The sequence below is a fragment of the Anolis carolinensis genome, chromosome 3, assembly GCF_035594765.1.
Source record: "Anolis carolinensis isolate JA03-04 chromosome 3, rAnoCar3.1.pri, whole genome shotgun sequence".
Classification (NCBI taxonomy): Eukaryota; Metazoa; Chordata; class Lepidosauria; order Squamata; family Dactyloidae; genus Anolis; species Anolis carolinensis.
The window spans coordinates 139997017-140020705 of record NC_085843.1 but is presented as its reverse complement, the minus strand read 5'-3'; the positions used below and the strand labels follow the sequence as shown (position 1 = coordinate 140020705).

Sequence of the window (23689 nt, the reverse complement as noted above, 5' to 3'; positions counted from 1 at the left end):
ACTATGAAACATGGCTTCTGGCAAAATGCTGCTCCCATCTTAACATTTGTCAGTTGGGCAGTTAACCAGTGCATGTATGCTTAAACTTCCCAGTCCTCTGGTATTTCTCTTGCTGTTCGCCTTGAGGGTCTTATTCCAGACTGAAAAAAAAAAAAACCCAAAACAAATCCCAACCTCCAGCACCCATTCAAACAAGCTAACAACAGATACAACTGTCTTGTGGGAGAGGCTTTCCTCAGCTCTTGAGACTATAAACTTTTGGATGGAAGGATAACAATTTAAGGAATGGGCCCCAGTTCAAAACAGATCGTGTGGATTATCTGGTTTGAGTACCTGGATTATATGACAGTGCAGAAGGGGGCTGGGACAGCTCACTATTAAAGGCCATCTCACATTATACTAGTATTTCTATAATTTGAGTACCCAAAAGGTGAGCAGTCCATATTACTTGAGCTGTATCAACTATGACATTAGTATTTATTTAAAAACATATAAAGTCATGGAATTAACAGGACTTAATGACTCTGTAGCCACCACAAAACTTAATGTACAGTAGTGTTTCTCCTTAAAACTGCAGGCACGCTGAGCACATGTGCAAATCAAACGAACATTACAGTGCTACAACAAACAAACTCAAAACAAATCTGCTTAAATTTCAATCACAAGGTTTTATCAAAACAAAACTAAACATGCTATGTTTATAATCAGATGTTTAGGTCTTTGAGCAAGGTTTCCTCAAAATAATACACTGGCACTTGAATAAATTGTTCTTACCAGTACATTTGGTGCACAGAAGTTTAAAAATAGGGACACTTTCTAGCTAGAAGAGAGTCCTACTCCCCAATATTCACATGGTTATTTATTTTTCTTGTAAAAGCTCCAAATTGCATCATGATCCATTTATAAGATCTTAGAGAATGCTATTGTTATGTTAAGAATCTACCCACACAAATATGTAAAGAACCAGCTGCCCCACTTGATTCAAGAATACTTCTGGAAAATATTGTTATTTTAAGCCTCTGTACTGTTATATCTTGCAAAAGAAAATGAGGTACTGTAAGGTAAAACTTGCTGATTGTAGTCCACATGAAAGTTTTGCAAGATGTAACTGTACAGAGGCTTCTTGAGAAATTAAATGTTCTTTGCCTAAGAAAAGGGGGTTTTATCCCTGCACATGACAAAAACGGCCACAATCTCACTGTATGTTTCTTTGCTGTTGCTATCGGATTTGAAATGTTATTGCCTCTTTGAGTTTTTTGGAGTAAAAGAATTTAAGAGTTACATCACAGTACATTACCTCCCTCTTGTCAAAGGTTACCTTAAGACTCGCACTGTTGAGTCAATTTTGTTGTATTTTGCTACATGACCAACATGACTATTCCTGTTTCCTAGATTTGGGATGGTTTTCTCCATATACAAATGGGCTTTTCAGCAGCTTCTTTCTTCTTGCAACATCAAGCAACTACTCCCAGGCCACCTGCAGAAACATAAGCACCTTGCCATCCTAAGAACTCTCATCACCAAATAGGACGAACATAAGATGCTTAAGCATAACAACAGCAGCTTCCCACATCTTACTTGTCACCTGCTGCTATAAGTAGCCAAAGAATTCATGCAATCATTGCCTTTTCCTTTCCACTAAAAACCATTTCATATTTTTAATTTTTCTGTACAAAAGTTTGCCTTCATTTACTGCTACACATATGCAACATTAATCAGAGCAATGCTACAAAACAAGTATTAAAAATACACTTGTCCAAGAAAATCACCAAAATGCAACATACTTTTACTAGAATACTTTAGCTACCTGAGTTTTAGTAATACCTTAAAATGGGTTTATATATGCATATTAACATTTCACAACATTCAAATTTCCATTTTAAAAACTGCATAAAAGCAAAAGGAATGTTGAGGCTAGTAATTTAGACACAACTACATTATCTAGAGCAATTTAATAAGCCATAGATGAAACACATTTCCTATATACAAATATGTTGAACTACAATGATGTATGGCTCTTCATGATTTTATTATCAAAACACTGAACAGCCTACAGAATATTTACAGTCTAACCTGTTGATTGTTCTACAACTCATGCACATTTAGTGTTTCCAGAAGTAAATTACAGAAGTGTTCAGCCACACTTTGAAAACTGAATTTCAATCAGTCTCATCAATCATGGTACGTAAACGAAGTGCCAGATTTAAACCAGTTATAAAATATGGAACTTATATGAATAAGTGAACACATTTCATTTTGTATATATATTTAGGATTCGTCTCAGTGAAAAAAGAGCAAACTACAAAAAGCTTTATACAGACAAGTGCTTCAGAATTCCCCTGATGAATTTTGATTTTAGAAACCAGCACTAAGTACTACATAGATTTTCTAGGACACAAATAGCTTGTATATTAAACTGCTGTCTGGTATGCCCAAAACAGGAGGTCCTGTTCCACAAGCCCTGCCTTCTCGAGAGACTCTACCATGTAGGCATCATGTCTGGAAACCAAACTCTACCAAGGTGTTTTGACACTTCCCAATGAATCTGCTCCAAACTGTACTTCTGGTCAGGAATCAGAACTTCTTCCATGATAGACAGCTGAGATAAGCGGCCACCGCACATCTTCACAAATTCAACAAAGGCACTGCAGGAGACTTCACATTCCCCAAGGCCAACAGCAGAGAGATTTTTACAATGCTCTGCAATGCAAATCAATTCTTCATCCAGGGGTCGTAATCCATTGGCACACACCACCAATTCAACTAGGCGAGGGCATGACATTCCAACCCGGCCAAGTACTTCTTTGCTGACTGACCTCCCAAAATAAAGATGAGTGACAGGGGTTTCGTAACGAAAGAACGGATCAAACTCCTCTTCATATAAGAAAAAATACATTACTAAGTTCACTTTGGGAGAATGTTTGATAAAGGCATCCCAGCTGCTCTTCTCGATTGTGTGGAAGTGTGTCTGTCCCGGATTCTCACTGACTACATCAATGCGCAAATGTTCCAATCTCACATGTTTTTCAGAAGACAAAGCAAGGAGGAGGTCATCACTTAGCAGATGGTAGTTCAGTGCCAGCTCGCGTAAACCATGGCACTGATCAGCTACACAGAGGATACCTAAAAAAGAAAATGAAACATCAGAATGTGAGCTCACATCCAACCTGCCATGGAAATGAAACATTCTTGTCCTGTAAATGAAAGGCATTCCTTAATCTCCAAAATATAAGACAGGAGCTTAAGCATTTTGGAAATAAAATCAAGGTATATAATCATACTTTCCAAACAAGATATTTCTCCTTATGCTGGAATGTAATACTCATCAATAACCATATTGGGGGAATGATGGGAGATACAGTCTAATACATATAGCATCCCTTTGAAACATGAATTGAACAGAATGGAAGCATTCCCCACGTGAAGTAACAAAGTGACCTGGATTGCTGGCATATGTTTAATCTCTTAATAATACAGTATGTGGTATGTTACACAATTTCCCCATAGTTCGTTGACAAAAGCAAAAAAAAACCAAAAACGTAACAGTGGTAGGGGTAGCAGTTCTCAAATTTGTTTTTAAAAGACTGCATTTGTCCACTGCCTGAAATGAACACCAATTTGTAATGTAACATTTTATTCAGATACATTGTTTACTAAAATATAGGCCATGTGTTGTGGAAGTGATTAATGTAATGACGTAGTCGCTAGGAATACTCAGCGTATACTCACCATGGCTAATTTTGTAAAAATATGTAATTAGAATATAAATAAATCTATTTAAAATAATCATGGTATATAAAAATGAATAATCTGCATTGCCACATGGTTGTATTTTGTAAAGGCAAAGCCAAGCAAATTGCATTTGCACCAAAATATTTATGCAACAGGAAACTATAAACATGCCTCATGTATTTTCTATACTGAAAGTGATTTTTTCTAGAAGCCTGGTGGGTGGAAACTCGAGTCTGGTCCTCCAAAAGATATACTGAAACCTAAACCTGAACAGAATGAAAGCAGTCCAACACAGGCAAGTAATTATAATTACCCTTGATTGTAGTGGGAAAAATTAAGCACCTGCAAGTTTTGCGTTATCGTTTGAAATAGCTGTAATTTATTGGGAATTATGAATAATGAATTTAATGTGATTAAACTGATGTTCAATTCCCAAAGACATGGTAGTCCAATTTCAATATACATATCTTGGCTTGGTAAACAACATATTCCAGGTTCACACTACAATTAGCAATCCTATTACCCTGTATAATTTATATTTATATCATGTCAGTTTGTCAAAATTGTATGATTACATATAACTGTACCAGCTAAAGAAAAGCCAACTGTTCTGAAGTATCTAAAGTTGACCAGAAAACATATTTGCAGGTATCTGATCAGTGTGGCTGTGTCAAGAGAACAACATAAGAGACATTTCTGACAGCAAGCTCACCTGCTGGCGAAACATGGGGGCAGCTGCTCATCTTTAACAGTTTCAGGGTGTCACTGTTATTAGCCACCAGTACCTTTAGAGATGGGTCATCTACTGGTGTATCATCTATCTTAAGTGAAGAAAGCGACTTGGAGTTTACAAATACCACAGTCAGTGCAGAAATGAAGTGTGACTGCAGAAAGAGGAGAACAGGAAAACCGACAAGTGAAACAATGCCCACTACATAATAGTAGAAAATCTGGTCACATATGTAACAGTTCAAAGCCCCTCTTAAAGAGCACAGTAATTTTAGGGAAACAAGCTCATCTCAGACTGGCAAACTAAGAATCCCAGAAGCATGATGCTTACTGCATGATGCTGATCCATGAAAATTCACTTTGTTAAGTTATAAGTGAGGTATGTGCTTGGTTTTTTCTTCTCCAGGGAGATGGGTGTCACATCATCTGATGCAGATAATCCCATTTCTGACAGCAAGATCACGATCAGTTTACATGAGAGAAACATCCCGACTAGCACCATGATGAATGCCCATGACAACCTACAATTCTTATACCATTCAAACAACTTATGTAAGAGAGAAAAAATATGTTTGAGAGAAAAAAGTTTATTGCAACAGTTGCAATTATCAGATGGCAGATCAGGCACTCGGAATTTATTAGTTGAACCCTATGAACATTTAGAACATTTGTTGTCAGTATGATCAGTACCTTTGGTAAATCCATGAAGCTTGGTCGAGCTGTTGAAATTAGTCCTAGTGTTTTTAATGAACAATTCACAAGCTGTGATAAGATATCACAGGCTGCTTCAGCTGATTCCTTGCTGCTGTCCACCTATTAAAAGAAATAAAGTGTCAAAGGATGCAAGCATCATTCCAAACAAATGATTTTGAATCTCAACAAGGAGACAATTCATTGAATGTAACTTTTATGAAGAGAGCAAGGGGAGCTACAATAAAATTTTGCAATATAACTTTCATCCAGGAAAAGTCATTCTATCCAATTAGGACTTTCCATTATTTAACCACATTCCAATTCATTTTCCAATTGTCAATTTATGCACAGTTCTCCTTTGGATATTGGGATATTTGAACATTCAAATTTTTCTCTTTTTTCGGCTTTGCTGGTTGGATTCAGCAATTGCCAAATCATGCAATTTCTCCATATATTTTTTTTTTAAAAAATCTCATTGGCATTCATTCTATTTACACCTTTACCATCTTTTACAATGATTACTACAATCATTTTCTTTTTAAGCTTTTTCCAACACTTCCTATTGAATGAGGCATCCCTTTGCCTTAGAATTACTCAGCCTTCCTACCCACATATGACAAAATTATATCTTAGTGGGCACATAATTGCTTTCACCAAGAGGGATCTTATGCCTAACCTCACAATGCAATTCCAAAAGTGAATCTAGAGAGAATTCAATGAAAAACAAATTAAGATTAAAATTCACATAGCTTGTTCTCCACATTCCCTTGCTTTCCTCCTCCATCCCAAAAGAATGACAATAGAATAACCTTCAGTGTGTGTATGGATTGCTAGAAATAGAATAACCTTCAGTGTGTGTATGGATTGCTAGAAACAGCCACAAAATAGTCAGCAGGCGTACATGCATGTACTTGTACCATGGAGTCATACCTGGTATTACACTTCTGTTACCTCTTTAACGACACCATTATCCAAACTGTCCAATAAAGGATACAAAATATTTAGAGAATCCCAACTCATACTAAAGGACATCCTTCTAAATTTTGTAGGGCACTTAAGACAACCTATTAATTCCTCTTAGCTTTTCATTCAGAAGAAATGCTGCTTCCTTATTTCTTTCTCATTCAGACGGAATGAGAAACATCTCAACAAGACAAACCCACTATTACTTACAAATAAATTACAAAATAAGCAAACAATGGAAACAAAACTGTATGTATATGAACTGGATGAAAGGAAATTAGTCATAAATAACTTGTTCCCAGAAAATACCAAGTGTTAAATGGAACATGTTCACATTCACACTTTAAGTATCTTGCATAGGAGCCTCCCAATCCCAAGTATTAAAATAAATTAGTATTTTCTGTTTGTAGTACATGCATGAAATCTAATTCATAGTATGATCAGAATTTTTCATTCTGTGTTTTCACAGCTTTCCCCTTTACAAACTTTGTGCCCAATTCCTTCTCTAGAAGGATATGATACAGAGGGAAGGTGATAAATTGCAAAAAAAGGTCAAACTCAGAAGATGATCAGAAGTCAATGTAAGTCTATGCTATTTATTCAACATGAGCAATGCATTAGCTGAAAGCTGAATGGTTCACTTAAGTCTTTGAAATATAAAAGCAACTATTTCATTGACGTTGGCATGTTAATTATCTAAAGTGATTTTTACTGCTTTGGAACAAAACGGCATTTCAAAGATACTTTTTATTTTAAATTGACCACAGAAATATGTACTTGTCTGTTTGATTAACTCAAACAAAAAAGAACTTAAATTCTGAATTCAGTTTTTCTTTCTGTGATTTTCTGATTTAAACTTTGATATTTCAATGTTTCTTTGACATATCAATTTATCAGGGTGAAGTGCATTTTTAATTTGTTCAAATTAGATTAATCAGGCTTGCATTCAGCAAATATATTTCAAAGTGCCGGATTTTTAATTAGTATATTGTTGTAACTTCATTTTCCTGTTGAATACCAATTCTTCTCTACCAAAGAAAAGGACTATTTTATTTATTATTTCTTACTTCGTCACCTTTATTAACTCAAGACAGAAGAGGAAATAACAGCTTTAAATTAATTTAAACCACTTAAACTTATCTAAAACAATTCAAAAGTCAAAAAAATATAAAAAATCAATTCTTCTTTATCTATTGATATCTGAAGTATCTGCTCAGAGCTGCCACATGTATACAAAGCCAGAACAGGACAAGCAATTTACAAAGCATTTAAATTAATTTATTTTTAAACTTAAACTTAAAGGAGCTACCTTGAAACTGACATACTGTAGATGATTGGAATGCCTTTTGATAATTTGCTTGATGAGCTCTGGATGAGTAGCCTTTAAGTAAGATGTAGCAGGCTGATTCAGTTCAAACTCAAAACATCTCCACAGTTCTGGCATGTGAAACACTTGATTCCATCTACGGCAAACCTGTGATGCATGAGCACGATCAAGAAGGGGCAAATGCTGGAATATGTGCAGAACAATCTCTGGGATAAGGTTCCCCCAGTCAGCTCTCTGAATATCTCTGATTGATTCTTCATCTGGAATTTTCATTTTCTTGCCATCAATTGTATTCTCCTCATCTGATAACTGGTGGCTAGCTTTGTTATTTTTTCTTCCTCCTCGTTTCATTCTATTAAAATAAGAACATTTTCAAGATACATTTTTCATACATTAGAAAGCATTTTCCTAAGATTAGGCATTGTCTCCTCCTCTTTATAATTCTCCTCAAATAATACATAATCTAATAATGAAAAATACAAAGGTACAAAATATGTTTTCAGATTAGAAAGTTATTTACCTGCCTGGTAAATTTGTCATTTATTTATTTATTTAATTTATATACCGCTCTTCTCCCCCAGAGGGACCCAGATAATAATACATAGTATGCTGAACAGAGATCACATGTTGCTTTCCATGTTATTTCAGTATATGGGACCAAGTATAGCAATTTCAAATTGGGCCTAATATTTTGAAACACCCTAACACCATGAAACTTTGATTACTATCATTTGGGACTAAATAACAATAAAGATAGAAAGAAAGAGAAATAGGAAAATGAGAAGGAAGGAACTCAGAAAGTGTGGTGTAGTGGTTTGCACTATAACTCTGAACCTACTCAGTGATTTTAGGCAAGTCATACTCTTCCAACTCTATGATTCTACGACTAATAGTACTATAATATAATAATATATAATAATGTAATATAATAATACTAATATCTTAAATATAATACTACTGATAGTATAATACATAATGACATACTGTTTTATTATTGTATATCTGTATATTTTAAGTTATGTTTTTTGATTATGAGCCGCTTTGAGTCTCCGTATGGAAAAATAAAGTGGGATATTAAATTAAATAATAAATAAATAATCATTCGGCAGAAAAGGCTAAGGGCCCTTCCACACAGCCATATAATTCAGAATATCAAAAATAACCCAAAATATCTGCTTTGAACTAGAATACCTGAGACCACACTGCCATATATCCCAGTTCAAAGCAGATAATGTGGGCTTTTATTCAGCTGTGTGGAAGGGGCCTCAGCTCTTTGTAATACTACAAATCTCAGCATTCCACTGTATTGAGTCACTGCATTCAACTTACAGGTACGCCCTCAGCTCCTGGCGGGATGGGCGTGGGAGCAGATGATGCAGGGAAAAGGAGAAAGTCGCCTCTCCCGTTCGGCCTCTTGGGCCCATCCTCTCCCAAAAGCAGGCCTAAATGCTTCTTGAAATGAGGAGGAGCCCAAGGACATGCATTACTCCTCACCTTTAGCCAGAAAGGGTGTCTGGCCCAATAGTCCCCAAACGACAGGCGAAAGGCCCCAGGAAAAGGTGGCTGGGGCGACCCCAAATATGGGCTGGGATTGGCTGGTTGGGTGGGTGGAAGGGGTTGCCAAGGCGACGGGCCCTCCCGCCCGCCCGCTCACCTGCGACCTCCTGAGGCCGGACCGGGCCGAGCCTGTGCCGCCTCCTCATCCGTACTGACAGAACTCCTCACCGCTCTACCAGTTCCCCGACTAACCGCCACCCGACCGAGGCTCTCGCTGTCCGCTCCCCTCCTTGACGTTGCCGCCTCCTTATTTACTTCGGCACCGGCGCGCCCCTGAGGCAGTGGGAAGCCAAAATGGCGGCCCCTGTGACTATGCGACGGAGAAGGCCCTCAGGGCGCATGCGCAAGCTTCGCACGGGGCCCGTACCAACCAACCTCTCTTGGGAAGCCGCGCCGCCCGCAAAGAGTGAAGAGATGTATAGAGGCGCGGTCTTTTCGCCTGCGGCTCACAATTCCGGGTTCCCCGCGACGCTCTCGCTATCATTGGGCGCAGAAGCGAAAGTGTCAGAGAAGCCAAAAGAAAAGAAAACTCCAAATCGCGAACAGTCGGGTTGAATGAAAGAGTCAACGTCGCCGCATGTTGGCAGACGACTGTCTGCTTCTTGGAAGTCAACCTCACACTGCCCAAGTCTGCAGTCCTCAATGAGGAACAGCTAGTTAATGTGTTGTCGAAGGCTTCCATGGCCGGAATCACTGGGTTGCTATGAGTTTTCCGGGCTGTATGACCAGGTTTCAGAAACATTCTGTCCTGACGTTTCGCCCACATCTATGGCAGGCATCCTCAGAGGTTGTGAGTTCTGTTGGAAACTAGGCAAGAGCGGTTTATATATCTCTGGAAAGTCCAGGGTGGAAGAAAGAACCTTTGTCTGTTTGAGGCAAGTATGAATGTTGCAGTTGTGCACCTTGATTAGCATTGAATGGCCTTGCAGAGTCAAAGCCTGGATGCTTCCTGCCTGGGTGATCCTTTGTTGGGAGGTGTTAGCTGGCCCTGATTGTTTCTTGTCTGGATTTCTCCTGTTTTCAGAGTGTTGTCCTTTATTTATACGACGCACACGGATAGATACTTACATAAAAACTCCAACCATCACCCAAGTAAAAAAAGAAGCACAATCAAAGCCCTGGCAGATGGTGCAAAAATAATCTGGGAAGGCCATCTCCTTCAAGGGGAACTGAATCACCTAGACTGAGCTCTCCAGGCCAATGGATACTCCATCATTCTTTAACTTTAGTTTAATGACTACATTCTTTAACTTTGGTGGTGCAATGGGTTAAACCCTTATGAACTGCTGACATGAAGGTTGGGTTGCTGATCTGAAAGTTGCCGGGTCAAATCTGCGAGACGGTGTGAGCTTCTATTAGTTCTAGCTTGCGGGGACATGAGACATGCCTCCTAGTAACACATCCGGCATCCCCTGGGCAACGTCTCTGTAGACAGCCAATTCTCTCACACCAGAAGTTGCTTCTGACACGATTAAAAAAACTGCTTTGGGAGACTGTGATTGACTGGGGCATTTGGACAATATGGCCAGTCCCGTGAAGTTGATGGCAAAGGATCATCATTTCAATGCTGGTGGTCTTTGCTTCTTCCAGCACTCTGACATTTGCCCACCTGTCTTCCCATGAGATTTGAAGGATTTTTCAGAGGCAACAATGATGGAATCTCTCCAAAAGTTGAGTGTGATGTCTGTAGACGGACCACATTAAGAGGGTTGGAAGGACAATAGCTTTATGAACAAGCATCTTGGTATCCCTATGAATGTCCTGATTGGGAACTTCAGCGTCCACGGATTTTGGTATCTGCAGGGGATCTTGGAGCAATCCCCATCAGATACCAAGGACTCATTGTATTGGACTGGGGCCAAGTAAAGGTAGAAGGGGCCCATTTTATCTTCTACCTGGTAAATAATAGTGGTTCTGGAACATTACTTAAATTTTTGATGTTCTGTTGGAGCCTTAAGCAGTATTTTGAATCCATTAAAACGCTTACCTTCACTGCTAATGATTTTTATACTGTGCACAGTGTGCTATTTTATACTAATATATATCAAATCTTTTATTGGCCTCACATATTTTAAGTAAAATTTGTAGTTTTGTATTCACACAGGCTTTTCAAAATCAGGTACATTTGATTTAATGTCAGTTGAGTTGAGTTTTGTGGACCTATTCCACCTCAGCAGCATACATTAATATCAGTAGGAAATGTTTATTATCGAGGGGAGATAAGCTTAAAGAGGTTTTGAGGTGCACTGACTAAGTGACTCAAGGAAGGGTTTGCATTTAAATGAATGAGAGCTTTGCCATAGAGTTTCATTTCAGACTTTGCCAGGTAAGAATATTATTTATTTATTTATTTATTTGGGGGGGGGGGGGGGAGAGGGAAGACAAGTTGTAATTTAGAGTTTCTCCCTTGGACTCCAAAATGCAAACTATGTCTTTACAAAGCAATTATAATATGAAAATAAAAATGCAGGAATTAGCAACTTTATTAATATTCAGCTGAAGGAATTGCAAATAGCACATATTCTCTCAATTGTTTGCAGCTTTATTAATTTTGATGTAATTGTTATTAGTATTATTAGTTTTATATATATTTATATGCCACTTTTTCCCTCGTAAAAGAGACCCAAAGTGGCAAACAGCTAAAATCAAAACAGTGGGCAGTTTTAAGCCTAGTGCATACAAACACTAAAACAGAATTAAACCTAGGAATGTTTAAAATACTTCGGTGAAAGCATTAAAAACTTATTAAAATATATAAAAAACACTAATTTGGGGCTCACATAGCTCAGAGGTTATCACACCCCTGCAAGGGAAATGAATTAAATGGTACCATGTATTTGCCAAGATGGTGTTCTAATCAGTTCTTCATTCCTCTTCTTCTTGCTCCAAATGATCGTGAATGTAATCCCTGTAATTTGAACTGGAATCTGGGATTCCCCGCTCAATTGTCTGTTACATTGTAATATTAAAATAAAAGATGGGCAATAAGTACCTCTCTGGCGGGAAGGTAACAGCGCTCCATGCAGTCATACTGGCCACATGACCTTGGAGGTGTCTACAGACAATGCTGGCTTTTCGGCTTAGAAATGGAAATGAGCACCAACCCATAGAGTCGGACACAACTAGACTTAATGTCAGGGGAAAACCTTTGCCTTTAACTTATGTAAAATAACTAAATTTGTTCAGAGTAGGGCTAGCCTTACCATTAGGCAGCAGATGTTGGGTATCATGGAGAGGTAGATTATGATTGAATATCAGAAGGAAATCCTTGAGTGGGAACAGTTTGGCAATGGATCCAGTTGCCTAGAGTGCTGGGGATGTTGTAGCTGGAGATCTTTAACTGAGTTGGAGTAGATGGCTCACGAAGCCCCTTCCAAGTCTAAGGCTCTATGGCTTGTGTTAGTCAGCAATATATCTTGGACCAACCTTGGATCAGCATATAATATCCTTATTGAGCATAATTTTGGCATACATCTCATTGCATCTGTGACAGAAACCCTCACCCAAAAGGAAAAGTTACATTTGGGAAAGCCACTACCTACTGTTAAAAACACATTATTCTTATTATTACTTATGTGATATGAGTCAAGAAAGTATATTGCAAAGCAAATCATGGTTTATTAATCCTGAGCCCTCAATATCTGAAGTGAAAGCCATCATCATAACATGGCAAGTCTGTTCCACTTACACTTCTGCCCTGAAAATCAAATGTGATTTTGATTCTCAAGTTAAAAAGAAGAATTAGACATGGAAGAAAATAAGGCACCATTTCCAAAAATTGTGTTCAAAAAGACATTTCCTTTGAAAGATTTCTAATATGACTTGTGAACTGGTGACTCTCCAAGTGTAAAGACTGCTACCAATGCTAGCGAGCAGGGCTAGCTATTAAGTGGCTCTGGATTTCACAGGAACTATCCAAGGTGCTGAGCAAACAGTTGAACTGGGGGCACTTTCATGCTGCATATTTATAGTGAAACAGTTACACTTTAACTACCATCAAAACATTCTATGAACTACAGGAATTTGTAGTTTAGGGAAAGTATTTAGAATGGTTAGGCAGAGATCTGGAATGCCTCATCACACTGCAAATCCAAGGATCCGACGAGACACAGCAACAGCAGCTGAAGTGGAACTATTGTACTGTAACTGTGTATTGAGAATGGATGGTTTAAAGAGTGGAATAGAAGACAGAGAACATTTACCACCTAACTGATATAGAAGCCACCAACTGCCCCTGCAATTATTCCCACCACAGCCAGATGCTAAAATCAACACAATGCCTTTTGTGTGTGTGTGTGTGTGTGTGTGTGCGTATCAAAGTCATGTAACAGTTTTATCACAGTACAGATACAACAGTTCCATCAAATCTTTACTAGATCACCATATTTGAAGAAAAAAAATAAGTCCTTAGAAAACTATGGTAGATGATAGGATTCCCTGGAAACATGTATCACTTCAATATATATATATATAGGGTTCTTTGAAAAAAAATTCTAGAGGATTTAGTTAGCTTTTTTGGCCATCTCAAAAATTAAAAAGGTTTTTTTTTAATATAAAGTGAGCCTAGAAGTCACTTTCCTATGATGTTTCTACCCCCTTTTGTTCAAATAGATCTTTTTTAATTGACTGGTGTATTAGTATGCATGAGGAATCTATATATATAAAAGAGTGATGGCATCAGGGCAGTGGACAAAACAACAAAACTACAGGCCCCCCAACCTCGAAATTTGACAACACAACCCATCATCCACGCCTCTAGGTTGATACAACAAAAAGAAAAGAAAAATAAAGTCCTAATTAGAGGGAGAGCAATAATTGTTTTTATCCAATTGCTGCCAGTTTAGAGGGCTAATCTCTGCCCACTTCGTTGCCTAGCAACCAAGGGACAGCCAGGTTTCAGTTAGGGGACAGGCAAATTTAGGCCTCACTTAGTCTTCTTCCACAGATTATCTAATTTGCACTGGATTATATGGCAGTGTAGACTCAAGGTCCTTCCACACAGCTATATAACCCATTTATAATCTTATATTATCTGCTTTGCACTGGATTATCTTGACTCCACACTGCCATATAATCCACTTCAGTGTGCATTTTATACAACTGTGAAGAAGGGGCCTCATATAATCCAGTTCTAAGCAGATAATATAAGATGATCAATATACAGTAGACTCTCACTTATCCAACATAAACAGGCCGGCAGGATAAGTAAATATATTGGATAATAAGAAGGGATTCAGGAAAAGCTGATTAAACATCAAATTAGGTAATCGTTATACAAATTAAGCACCAAAACATCATATTATACAACAAATTTGACAGAAAAGGTAGTTCCATGCGCAGTAATGCTATGTAGTAATTACAGTAGAGTCTCACTTATCCAACCTCGCTTATCCAACGTTCTGGATTATCCAACGTATTTTTGTAGTCAATGTTTTCAATATATCGTGATATTTTGGTGCTAAATTCATAAATACAGTAATTACTACATAGCATTACTGTGTATTGAACTACTTTTTCTGCCAAATTTGTTGTCTAACATGATGTTTTGGTGTTTCATTTGTAAAATCATAACCTAGTTTGATATTTAATAGGCTTTTCCTTAACGCCTCCTTATTATCCAACATATTCGGTTATCCAACATTTTGCTAGCCCACTTATGTTGGATAAGTGAGACTCTACTGTACTGTATTTACAAATTTACCAGTAAAATATCACAATGAATTTGAAACACTGACTACAAAAACATTGATTATGAAAAGGCAGACTGTGTTGGATAATCCAGAACATTGTATAAGCGAATGTTGGATAAGTGAGATTCTACTTTGATATGAAATAATTTCTAGGATAGAATAATGCAGAACAATATAATCTCTAAAACCAGGACAGTAATAAAGAAATAAAGAAAGTAAATAAAGCAAGGAAATTGGAAATTCTACAAAGGAAACAATCAGGGCCAGCTAACACCTCCCAAGAAAGGATTCTTCCAGAAAGGAAGCTGAGAAGGCAGTGAAGCACTATGTATTACCAAAGTCATTATTATTACTATCATTACTATCCTTACTATTATTATTATTATTATTATTATTATTATTATTATTATTATTATTATTATTATTGTGTTGCGGTCAACCGTGAAAATGAATACAATCTGGCTCCAAGTATTCAAAAACACTAAAATCAGAATATATAAAAATTAATGTGGTATAATAAAACAGAACAATACAATCTCTAAAATCAGAACACTAAATAAAGAACAACACTCTGAAAATAGGGGAATTCCACACAGAAAACAATCAGGGCCAGCTAACACCTCCCAACAAAGGATTCCCATCATCAAAGTCTGGCCAATCCTCTGTTTTCTCAGGGCCACAGACAGTAGAAGCATATAAAATATCACAAACAACACCACTCTGAAAACAAGGTAATTCCAGACAGGAAACAATCAGGGCCAGCTAACACCTCCCAACAAAAAAATCACTCAGGGAGGAAACAGCTAGGCTTTAAATCTGCAAGGCCATTACATCCTAATCATTTTTCCTAATTGCAGCATTCATACTTGCCTCCAACAGACAAAAAAAAACCAAAACAATCAGAAATATTGTATATTCACAACCTTTAGGAAATAATGTCCCCTGATGGCACAGCATGTTAAAGCGCTGAGCTGCTGAACTTCTGGACCGAAAGGCCGCAGGTTTGAATTGGGGGAACTGACAGAGCCCCCACTGTTAGCCCCAGCTTCTGCCAACCCAGAAGTTCAAAAACATGTAAATGTGAGTGCATCAATAGGTACTGCTCCGGTGGGAAGGTAACACCGCTCCATGCAGTCATCCCACATGACCTTGGAGGAGTCTACAGACAACGATGGCTCTTCGGCTTAGAAATGGAGATGAGCACCAACCCCCAGAATCAGACACGACTGGACTTAACGTCAGGGGAAAACGTTTACCCTTTACCTTAACTACCACCAATTCCTCAATACTTTATTTCCCATACCACCATTCTTCGCCACAGCAACGCGTGGCCGGGCACAGCTAGTTTTATATATATATTTTAAAATGGCATGGTTAACAAATTATATCAATGTGGGTTATGATGTAACAAGGAGAGCCTAAGGTCATCTCAACTACTTTAAAGAAGACAATGAGCAGATTTTACTTGCTAAAACACCATGCCAAAATGGACAAGAAAAGCAATTGTTTTCTAAATTCATTAAACCTGAAATAAAATTCTGAATTTAATAGTTATGAAAAGAGGGATTTTAGCTGCTTCAAAAGAAAGGTCTTACAAATTCATTAGACTTTCACTGTATAAAAATGTACAGCGGCTTTATTGACATATACATTCCATTATGTTTACAGCTGCAAGATATGAGGCACACTCAGTATTGCACTTCATTAAAATTTCAGGCTCAAACATAACCCAGAAGTTTAAATGAAACTGCTGTTTACAATTTAGTAATTCTTATACAGGACAAACATTGATCTTGTATATACAGTGTGATACTGGATACATTTATGCCTTCCTAACACTTTTTTAAATAACAGTCTAAGAAATAAACCAGAATACTTCTGTTTTCCACCCCTACCCGTGATGCAGTTACAATTGTACAGGATTACAAAAAAAGTCAGTATACAATAATCAAACTTTTTCTTCATCTGATATCCAGCATCATTTGGAGTCCATGGAAACAGCCTTTAAATGCTTCTTTGATAGCAATTATTTATTTGTAAGTGTCCAATGCTTCTTAGCTGATGCGCGTAATGGCCACATGCAAACACCTCACAAGATTTGATTTCTTGGGTCATAAATGTCAATTTCCCATAGCAAGGATTATGTACATGGTATTTGGCATCCTTCTCGCGCTACAACCTTTCTTCTTTTCCCTGGATTATGAAATGGTCCCATACTCTTTCTAGGTGTGGTTTATACTGAACTCAGGACACTTATGGGATGACAGCAGCTTTGTTCTGGCAAATGAGAGAACTATGGACTAAAAAGTATGTGCATTTCTGCAGACTCCACAGCCTAGTGCAAACTCCTCCCCAGTCGGCGGATGGACTACGTGGAGGGGACATTCTGTGCCTTCAAGCTGCTTTCCTTTGGGACCTGAAAAAAAGTTTAATAGCAAACAGAACCAGGTGATTTTCACAAACCCATAGAAATTCACACAACTAAGCAGGGATATTTCAGAACTTTAAGGGAACAGAACTCTTTATGCCACAAGACAAACATTTTGCAGCTGAAATTCTACATCTGACCAGTTTACTCTCTTCATGCTACAGCAATTCTATCAACTAGCAAACCTCGTATTTTCTGATATTGACAGCACATGGTGGCTCTGCTCTTTGGGAAAAACTCTTTATTATATGAACCAAAGCCTAGTAAATCAGATAATAGCTAAGATTGGATATTTGATATGGTAGATCTCGTCAGAAGAGAGCTGTAAGGAACTGAGTAGAGTTCAGATCTGGGATCTCAGAGGAACAAAATAAAAACTCTTTCAGAGAATTTCATGGTGATGTAGATGAAAGCGTCTTAAAGTAGACGTCGCGACCCCAAATGGGGTTGTGTGTGGTGGGGTTGCAAACTATTTGGGCAAAAAGCATAGGGACAAAGAGGAGGTATTGAGCTGCTGTTGTGAAAGGAAAAAAAGGGCTTCATGTGTGTTTTACATGCCTAGATACAGTATCTGGGGTCATGTTAAAATCTCTCAGGTGGAATGGGGTTGCGAGTGGAAAAAGTTTAAGAAGCCCTGATCTAGATAATCTTGTGTGTTCATCCACTGCTTCTATCATCTTTTTTCTTATTAGAAAAAAACCCCACAAACTTGCTAAGGAAAAAAGATGGAATAGTTTCATAATGCCTTCTGAATTTCAATAATAGCACTCTTATGGTAATGTGGCAGTTTTTACGTTGAATTAAAACTGTGCCTTAGGAAAGCACAACAGAACTTGTATTACGCTGAAATATAATGGAACACACACAAAAGTTACATCCTTGGTTGTTTCCATCTGTTTTTAGTAGATGCAGGATCTCTCTGAGGCAGAAAACAGCAAAATATTGTAGTAGCCATTATGACCAACACAGATCAGACAATACAAGTTTATGGTGAAACAGACCTGGAGAATGTTATGACCTATCTAAGCACTGAATTTGACTCATTGGAATGTATGACTGTAATTCAGTTTTAGCCATCACAAGTGCTCTAGCCAACTTAGGATTTCTTGTCCCATTGATACTGATTACGTCTCTTCAAACAAGATGTTTGCAGCATCTTCTTCTTAAGCTACTGTTCAGCACGAACAGTTCAAAATTTGTTGGGAAATGAGAGTTCCTGTATTATATCAAAGGCTAGCTGTGGGAACATGAGAGATGGTTGTTCTGGCAGCTTCTCCAGGCTCTGGAATTAGTTTGGTTTGCTTCTTGTTGTGGTTGTGTAAGTAGGCAAAGATTTTTGATTCATGCATACTTTGAGCAACTGTCTGCTGGGAAAGGACCCTTTAACACTTATTATACTGCATCTGTACTTTATTGATGTGCTTTCAACATCTTTTAAATCAAATTGTATTGTAATGTTACAATCTGTTAACTTCTTTCACATGACAACTTTGTGCTGCTTTCGCTTGTATTTTAATTGCTTCAACTGCCTTGGGTCCTAGGTTTGTGAGCATGGCAAAATACAGATTAAATACAGAAACAAATATAATTAGTCTGTTAGAGGAGCTTCTCATTTAAAATATAGTCAAGTAATTTTCCCCCTGTGTTTCTAAAACTCATCTGGAAGGACAATATTATACAAAATCCTGATAAAGGACCACTTCTTGTGTTAGTAACTTTCTGGAGAGTTTAGGTTGCTTTATTACCTGCAGGACAATGTGGAAGTTCTTCTTTAGGAATGCTTGTCATTCTTTGGAAATCGTCATGGCAAGCGTTGCAAAAATGCGTTGTCCCAAAGCAAAAAAACACAGCCACTGAGCAGCAATAACGACATTTATACTCTAGAAAATCTGTACCATGTTTAGGACACATCTGTGAAAAGGGAGAAGAACCACAGGATGAATTACTGTGTGAAATCTGTATGTAGAGAAAATATGTTGGACATTATTATTTGTTAATTTAAAAAGAAAAGTGTTTTCCCACCTGAGCCCTTGAAACATCAGAGCAGGCGCCACAAATGAGCTCCCTGGGATCATAGTCATCTCCTTGGCCAGCCTCAGCATCACAGCGGGCTTCTCCACCAAAATAAGCCTTGAAGGGAAAACACAAAGATGAACTTCAGAAATATAAACACAATCACCAGTCCATTTTAAAAATAGATTAATTTATAGCCTTTTGAGGAAATCAAAATGTGTTCCTGGAATTTTGAGCCCTTCTTTCCTGGACCCAGATAAACTACAAAATTTTCGCCCCCCCCCTTTTTGAATTTTTTTTTTAAACACAACAGAAACGCCAGATGAAAGAAAGTCATTGCATAAGAGAGACAAATAGGTACTCCTTCTAAGATGCATGATTTCAAAGCATTTGTTATGCATATATGCTTTAAAATGTAAGGTGTTTGTTATAACATATGGTATATGTTGTGATAAATCATGATGCTTTAACAATTTCTATACACTGAAAATAATATTAATTCTTGAGAAAAATAAGTTGGGCAAATCATCTAGTTGGGCAAAGACTAAGGGTATATCTAGAATCACTGCAGTTTGACACCATTTTAACTGCCATGATCCAATGCTAGGGATCATGAAGGTTGTAGTTTTACAAGGTCTTTAGCCTTTTCTGCCAAAGAGAGCTGGTGCCTCACTAAACTATAAATCCCAGGACACCATAGCATTGATCCAAAGCACTTAATTCTACAGTGTAGACCCATAGGCTGCTAGTAGGGAAATGAAGTCTGAATTCAACATAATATTTTATTCAATTACTTTTTCAATGCTTATTTCAAGAATACAGTTGAAATGGGGGAGTGATACAGTTGCACTAGAACAGATTTCAATATACTTTAGATTAAATACAACCTGAATTAATGTAGAATACTGCTAATATGTCTACAATGTGTTCATTTTTAAAACTTCAGTCTTCCAAGCCACGAATGACAGATTTATCTCTATTTCTGCTCAATTGACAGAATTAATCACAGCCCACCAGCTTCTCAGCAATTTCCTTTCTGATTAATCCATGTAATCTGTCTAGTGACTGAGTCATACCTTTTTGCATTTGTAGCAAACATAATAGGCGTATCTGTTCATGGCAAAGCCAGCAGGATCATTATAGAACCGAACTCCGGGTGTTGTGATGGCCTCACTTTTGTGCAGCCCTTCATATTCCAGTCTCATTAGTGCTTTCCTTTTCACATCTTCATAGAGCTCCTTGATGGGATCAAGCAACTCCTTTAATACTAGATGATTAATTTTGTTCTGGTATAAATGAAAAGGCAAGGGGAAAGTACGTGAGCACAAGAAATGTCACAAAAAGAAAACCATCCAAAAGGTCTGTGTAAGTTATGTAACGTAAGAACCTCCACAGGAATACAAAGTAATAAAAATGTTTGTCACTTAACCATTATGATTAGCAAGTACAGGATACAGGTTTGTTTCTAAAAATTTTATCCCCTACCCTGTCTATGCATTTTGGAAATACATTAAAACATACTTGCATGCCCATGATTTCCACAGTTCAGAAGTTGCATATTACCTTTGTAGGATGTCTCCCTTTTATTAAATTACATAAAATGACAAACTGTTACTTTCAAATCTTTACAGTAATTGCCTGAACCGTATTGATATTTATTGCATGTGGTCCACATCACTGCATCACTAATTTCTCCTGAAAATTTCTTTTATTAAAAAAATGACATCAACTAAGTGAGGTCCAAATTGAATTATGAGCCCCAACTACAGCTTACCAATGGGTCACTGGTATTTATATAAATACTGACTTTACACAATGTTCAATGGCTCTACTTTAAATTAATAATTTGACTTAGGCCATTAACTAACTGGGATACAAATTTTAAGCTTAAATTTCAGGTTCTTAATATTTCCTAGAAATCTGTTTGCTTATTAGATAGAAGTTGCATCATTAATAATTTGTTTCATTCAAAATTAGCCTCATCTTTATGTTCTAGAATTTAAGACAAGTACTATTTTAATTCTCTCAGAATCTTCTGTTGTACAATTGCTAGTTTTCTGCAGTTCTTTTCATGCAGTCCCTTAGTTACAAACATCCAACTTAAAAATGATCGATAGTTAAGAATGGACATGAGGCAACAGGAAGTGAGAGAAATGTTTCCCCAGGAAAGGAAATTTACTCATGAAAGAGTTTGTCTCCACTGAAGCTTTATCACAATCCTTATTTCCACAACAAGCCAAATTGTTTAAAATATAATTATTACAAGGTCAGTAAATGAGGTGAGAACTTTTGAACAGGGGCACAGATAGCAAAACAAATACCCCAAGCAAATTAAACTTAAGAACAAACCTACAGAACCTATCTTGTTTGTAACTTGGGGACTGACTATATTTGATATATTACAACAAGAAAGCCAACCAAAGTGATTAGCTGTATTCTTAAAAGAGTAATCATATTAATATCTACTCTGAATTTCTTCACACTTATGTCCAGGAAGGAGATCACCTTGCATTGCAATTTCTTTTCATTTTCTCCAGCAGGAGACTACTGCAAACATAATGTAATTCTTAACTGTGAGCGAGTAACCAAGAACGTGTGCCTTCATACATTTTGATCACTGTTCAACTGTTTAATATTTTTACACTGAAAACAACAATTCATTTTTCATGTAATCAATAGCAAAGGAAGTTAATAAAATTGAGAAGTTTTTTTCCCTTTCACACACCAACAATCTAATTCCTGAAGATTATCAAATGCAATCCTAATTTTGATTTTCACAATCTAAAGAGTATATTTATATTTCTTATTCTTTCAATATCTTTTTTTAAGTTATGAACCAGTATTTGATCTGTGCTCACCTTGCAAATAGGACAGGACATGAACCCAAATGTTATCCGTGGCCCGAGCCATCTGTTTTCTAAAACCCGGCAACAGCACTGCAAGTGGAATATGTGACTACAGTCCAACTACAAAGAGGAAAATATCATCAGGACATTCCGAACAATAATAATATTTGAGACACACATTATAATATTAAAGTTATGCTGACAAATGGGCGAACTAAAAATTCATATATAATTCTGATTTCACATGAAAGAAAGACGTGTTCCATAGCACTTGTATGTATTTCTGTAAAATGTAATTACCAATAATCACAATGATGTTTTAGCATGCTGATGATTTTTACCTAAGGCACAATATATTGTACAATATGGGAAAAGGATACTATAAAAATAAAAATAACTATCATATTCACTCGAGTCTAATGCTCATTTTCTTTGGTTTAAATTATATTGCCAGAATTGAAGTAAGCATAGATTCAATGACACATTAGACACATTCATGAAAAGGTCCAGGGGGACCCCAAGAGGTGGAGGGAGGGGGTGAAGAGCCTGTGCCTGGCAGAGGCTCAGGGCCCTATGGGGCCCAGAAAAAGAGAAGGAATACCAGAAGTTTGGCCCCATCATTCCTGGCGCTTAGTCACAGATCCTGCCTCCCAGCTGGCCCTCTAGCTCTCTCCCTGAGGCCAGTTGGGAATTTAGGTAATGACATTTAGTGAGTTGGCATGCTATGCCTACAGAGTTGAGCGCATTCCATTTGAGGACAAATCCATTTTTGTAATTCATACCTACAAAACTGAGGTGTGCATTACATTAAACAGAGTTTTATACTTAGGTAAAAACAGTAGTTGGTCAGGATTTGGCCATTTTCTGCTTAAGTTGCACTATACCATTTTCAAAGGCAGAGGTCTGAGTTTTTATGAACAAAGGGTGCAGAGTTTAGCCCCTTATTGTCTTGAAGCCCAGTAACATCCTGTAAGGTCTCAGGTTCTAATGGCTCTGGCTGACTGGATAGAAGAATGGCAGCAGCGTATCTTGCCAGGTTGGTTTAGATTTGGGGATACCTTTTGGCCTGCCACAGCTATTCAAAAACTCTATGCTAGATTTTAGCTATCATAATAAGGATGCCCATCAAACATTAAAGACTACAAGTGCAGTTTTGAACCAAGAAAACTGTGATTAAACCTTGTATAGCTTACTGGCATGCTCTGACTTTTAATGATTTCTACTGGATTGCTCCCCACTAATTTGAGATTGCATATATGAAAGGCAAAATTCAAACCTGAATAGCTGGTGCTGCTGAAAGTGCTTCTGTGAAACAGATCATACACATGTCATCTGCATCTTGTTTAAGGGTGGTTGTGCTCTTGTCACAACCGTGCAAACAGGGCAGGCAGTGCTCTTCATTCTTGACACCTCCACAAGGGTGACCACAAGGATGTGTCTTACTGCAAGCTATTTTAGCATATTCCTGTGAATGACAGATGTAAACTAGCTTTCCAAGGGTCATCAACTTGAATTAGAAGACAAAATGATGTATTTCAATACATTTAACAGATCGGTAGTAGTTATTTTTATGCAAGCTACACAGCTTTATGAAGGCAGCAATCTTCTATCCATTTCCAGAAATAGGTATTTCAAAAAAGATCAATGTCTTGGTAAGCACAAAATAAACAAGAAGGCTGGAGAAATGCAAGATGAGGGGGAAAACTGAATA

The 23689-nt window shown here is 37.4% G+C and overlaps 2 protein-coding genes across 16 annotated transcripts in view; both read right to left on the bottom strand.

Moving 5' to 3' along the window:
- Window positions 1–458: 458 nt before the first annotated feature.
- fbxl3 (F-box and leucine rich repeat protein 3) lies at window positions 459–9336 on the bottom strand. Of its 3 annotated transcripts, none has more exons than XM_008106874.3 (5): window positions 9099–9336; window positions 7427–7796; window positions 5152–5274; window positions 4445–4616; window positions 459–3123 (listed from the first exon to the last, which is right to left on the bottom strand). In XM_008106874.3, exons 2-5 carry the CDS (start codon window positions 7793–7795, stop codon window positions 2480–2482), a joined length of 1308 nt encoding a protein of 435 aa, XP_008105081.1. In that variant the 5' UTR covers window position 7796; window positions 9099–9336; the 3' UTR covers window positions 459–2479. The 3 variants fall into 3 exon arrangements, with proteins under 3 accessions (XP_008105081.1, XP_008105082.1, XP_003218703.1); XM_008106875.3 differs by lacking the exon at window positions 9099–9336 and adding an exon at window positions 8939–9052; XM_003218655.4 differs by lacking the exon at window positions 9099–9336 and adding an exon at window positions 8774–8927.
- Window positions 9337–16293: 6957 nt separating this feature from the next.
- mycbp2 (MYC binding protein 2) overlaps window positions 16294–23689 on the bottom strand; it is a 207433-nt gene continuing 200037 nt past the window's right edge. For all 13 annotated transcript variants that reach the window (XM_062975545.1, XM_062975546.1, XM_062975549.1 and 10 more), the window contains 6 exons: window positions 23255–23443; window positions 21991–22098; window positions 20209–20418; window positions 19142–19249; window positions 18865–19030; window positions 16294–17107 (listed from right to left, as the gene is read on the bottom strand). In XM_062975545.1, coding sequence (XP_062831615.1) covers window positions 16992–17107; window positions 18865–19030; window positions 19142–19249; window positions 20209–20418; window positions 21991–22098; window positions 23255–23443 — 897 coding nt within the window. In that variant the 3' untranslated portion in view covers window positions 16294–16991. The remainder of the gene's footprint in view (window positions 17108–18864; window positions 19031–19141; window positions 19250–20208; window positions 20419–21990; window positions 22099–23254; window positions 23444–23689) is intronic.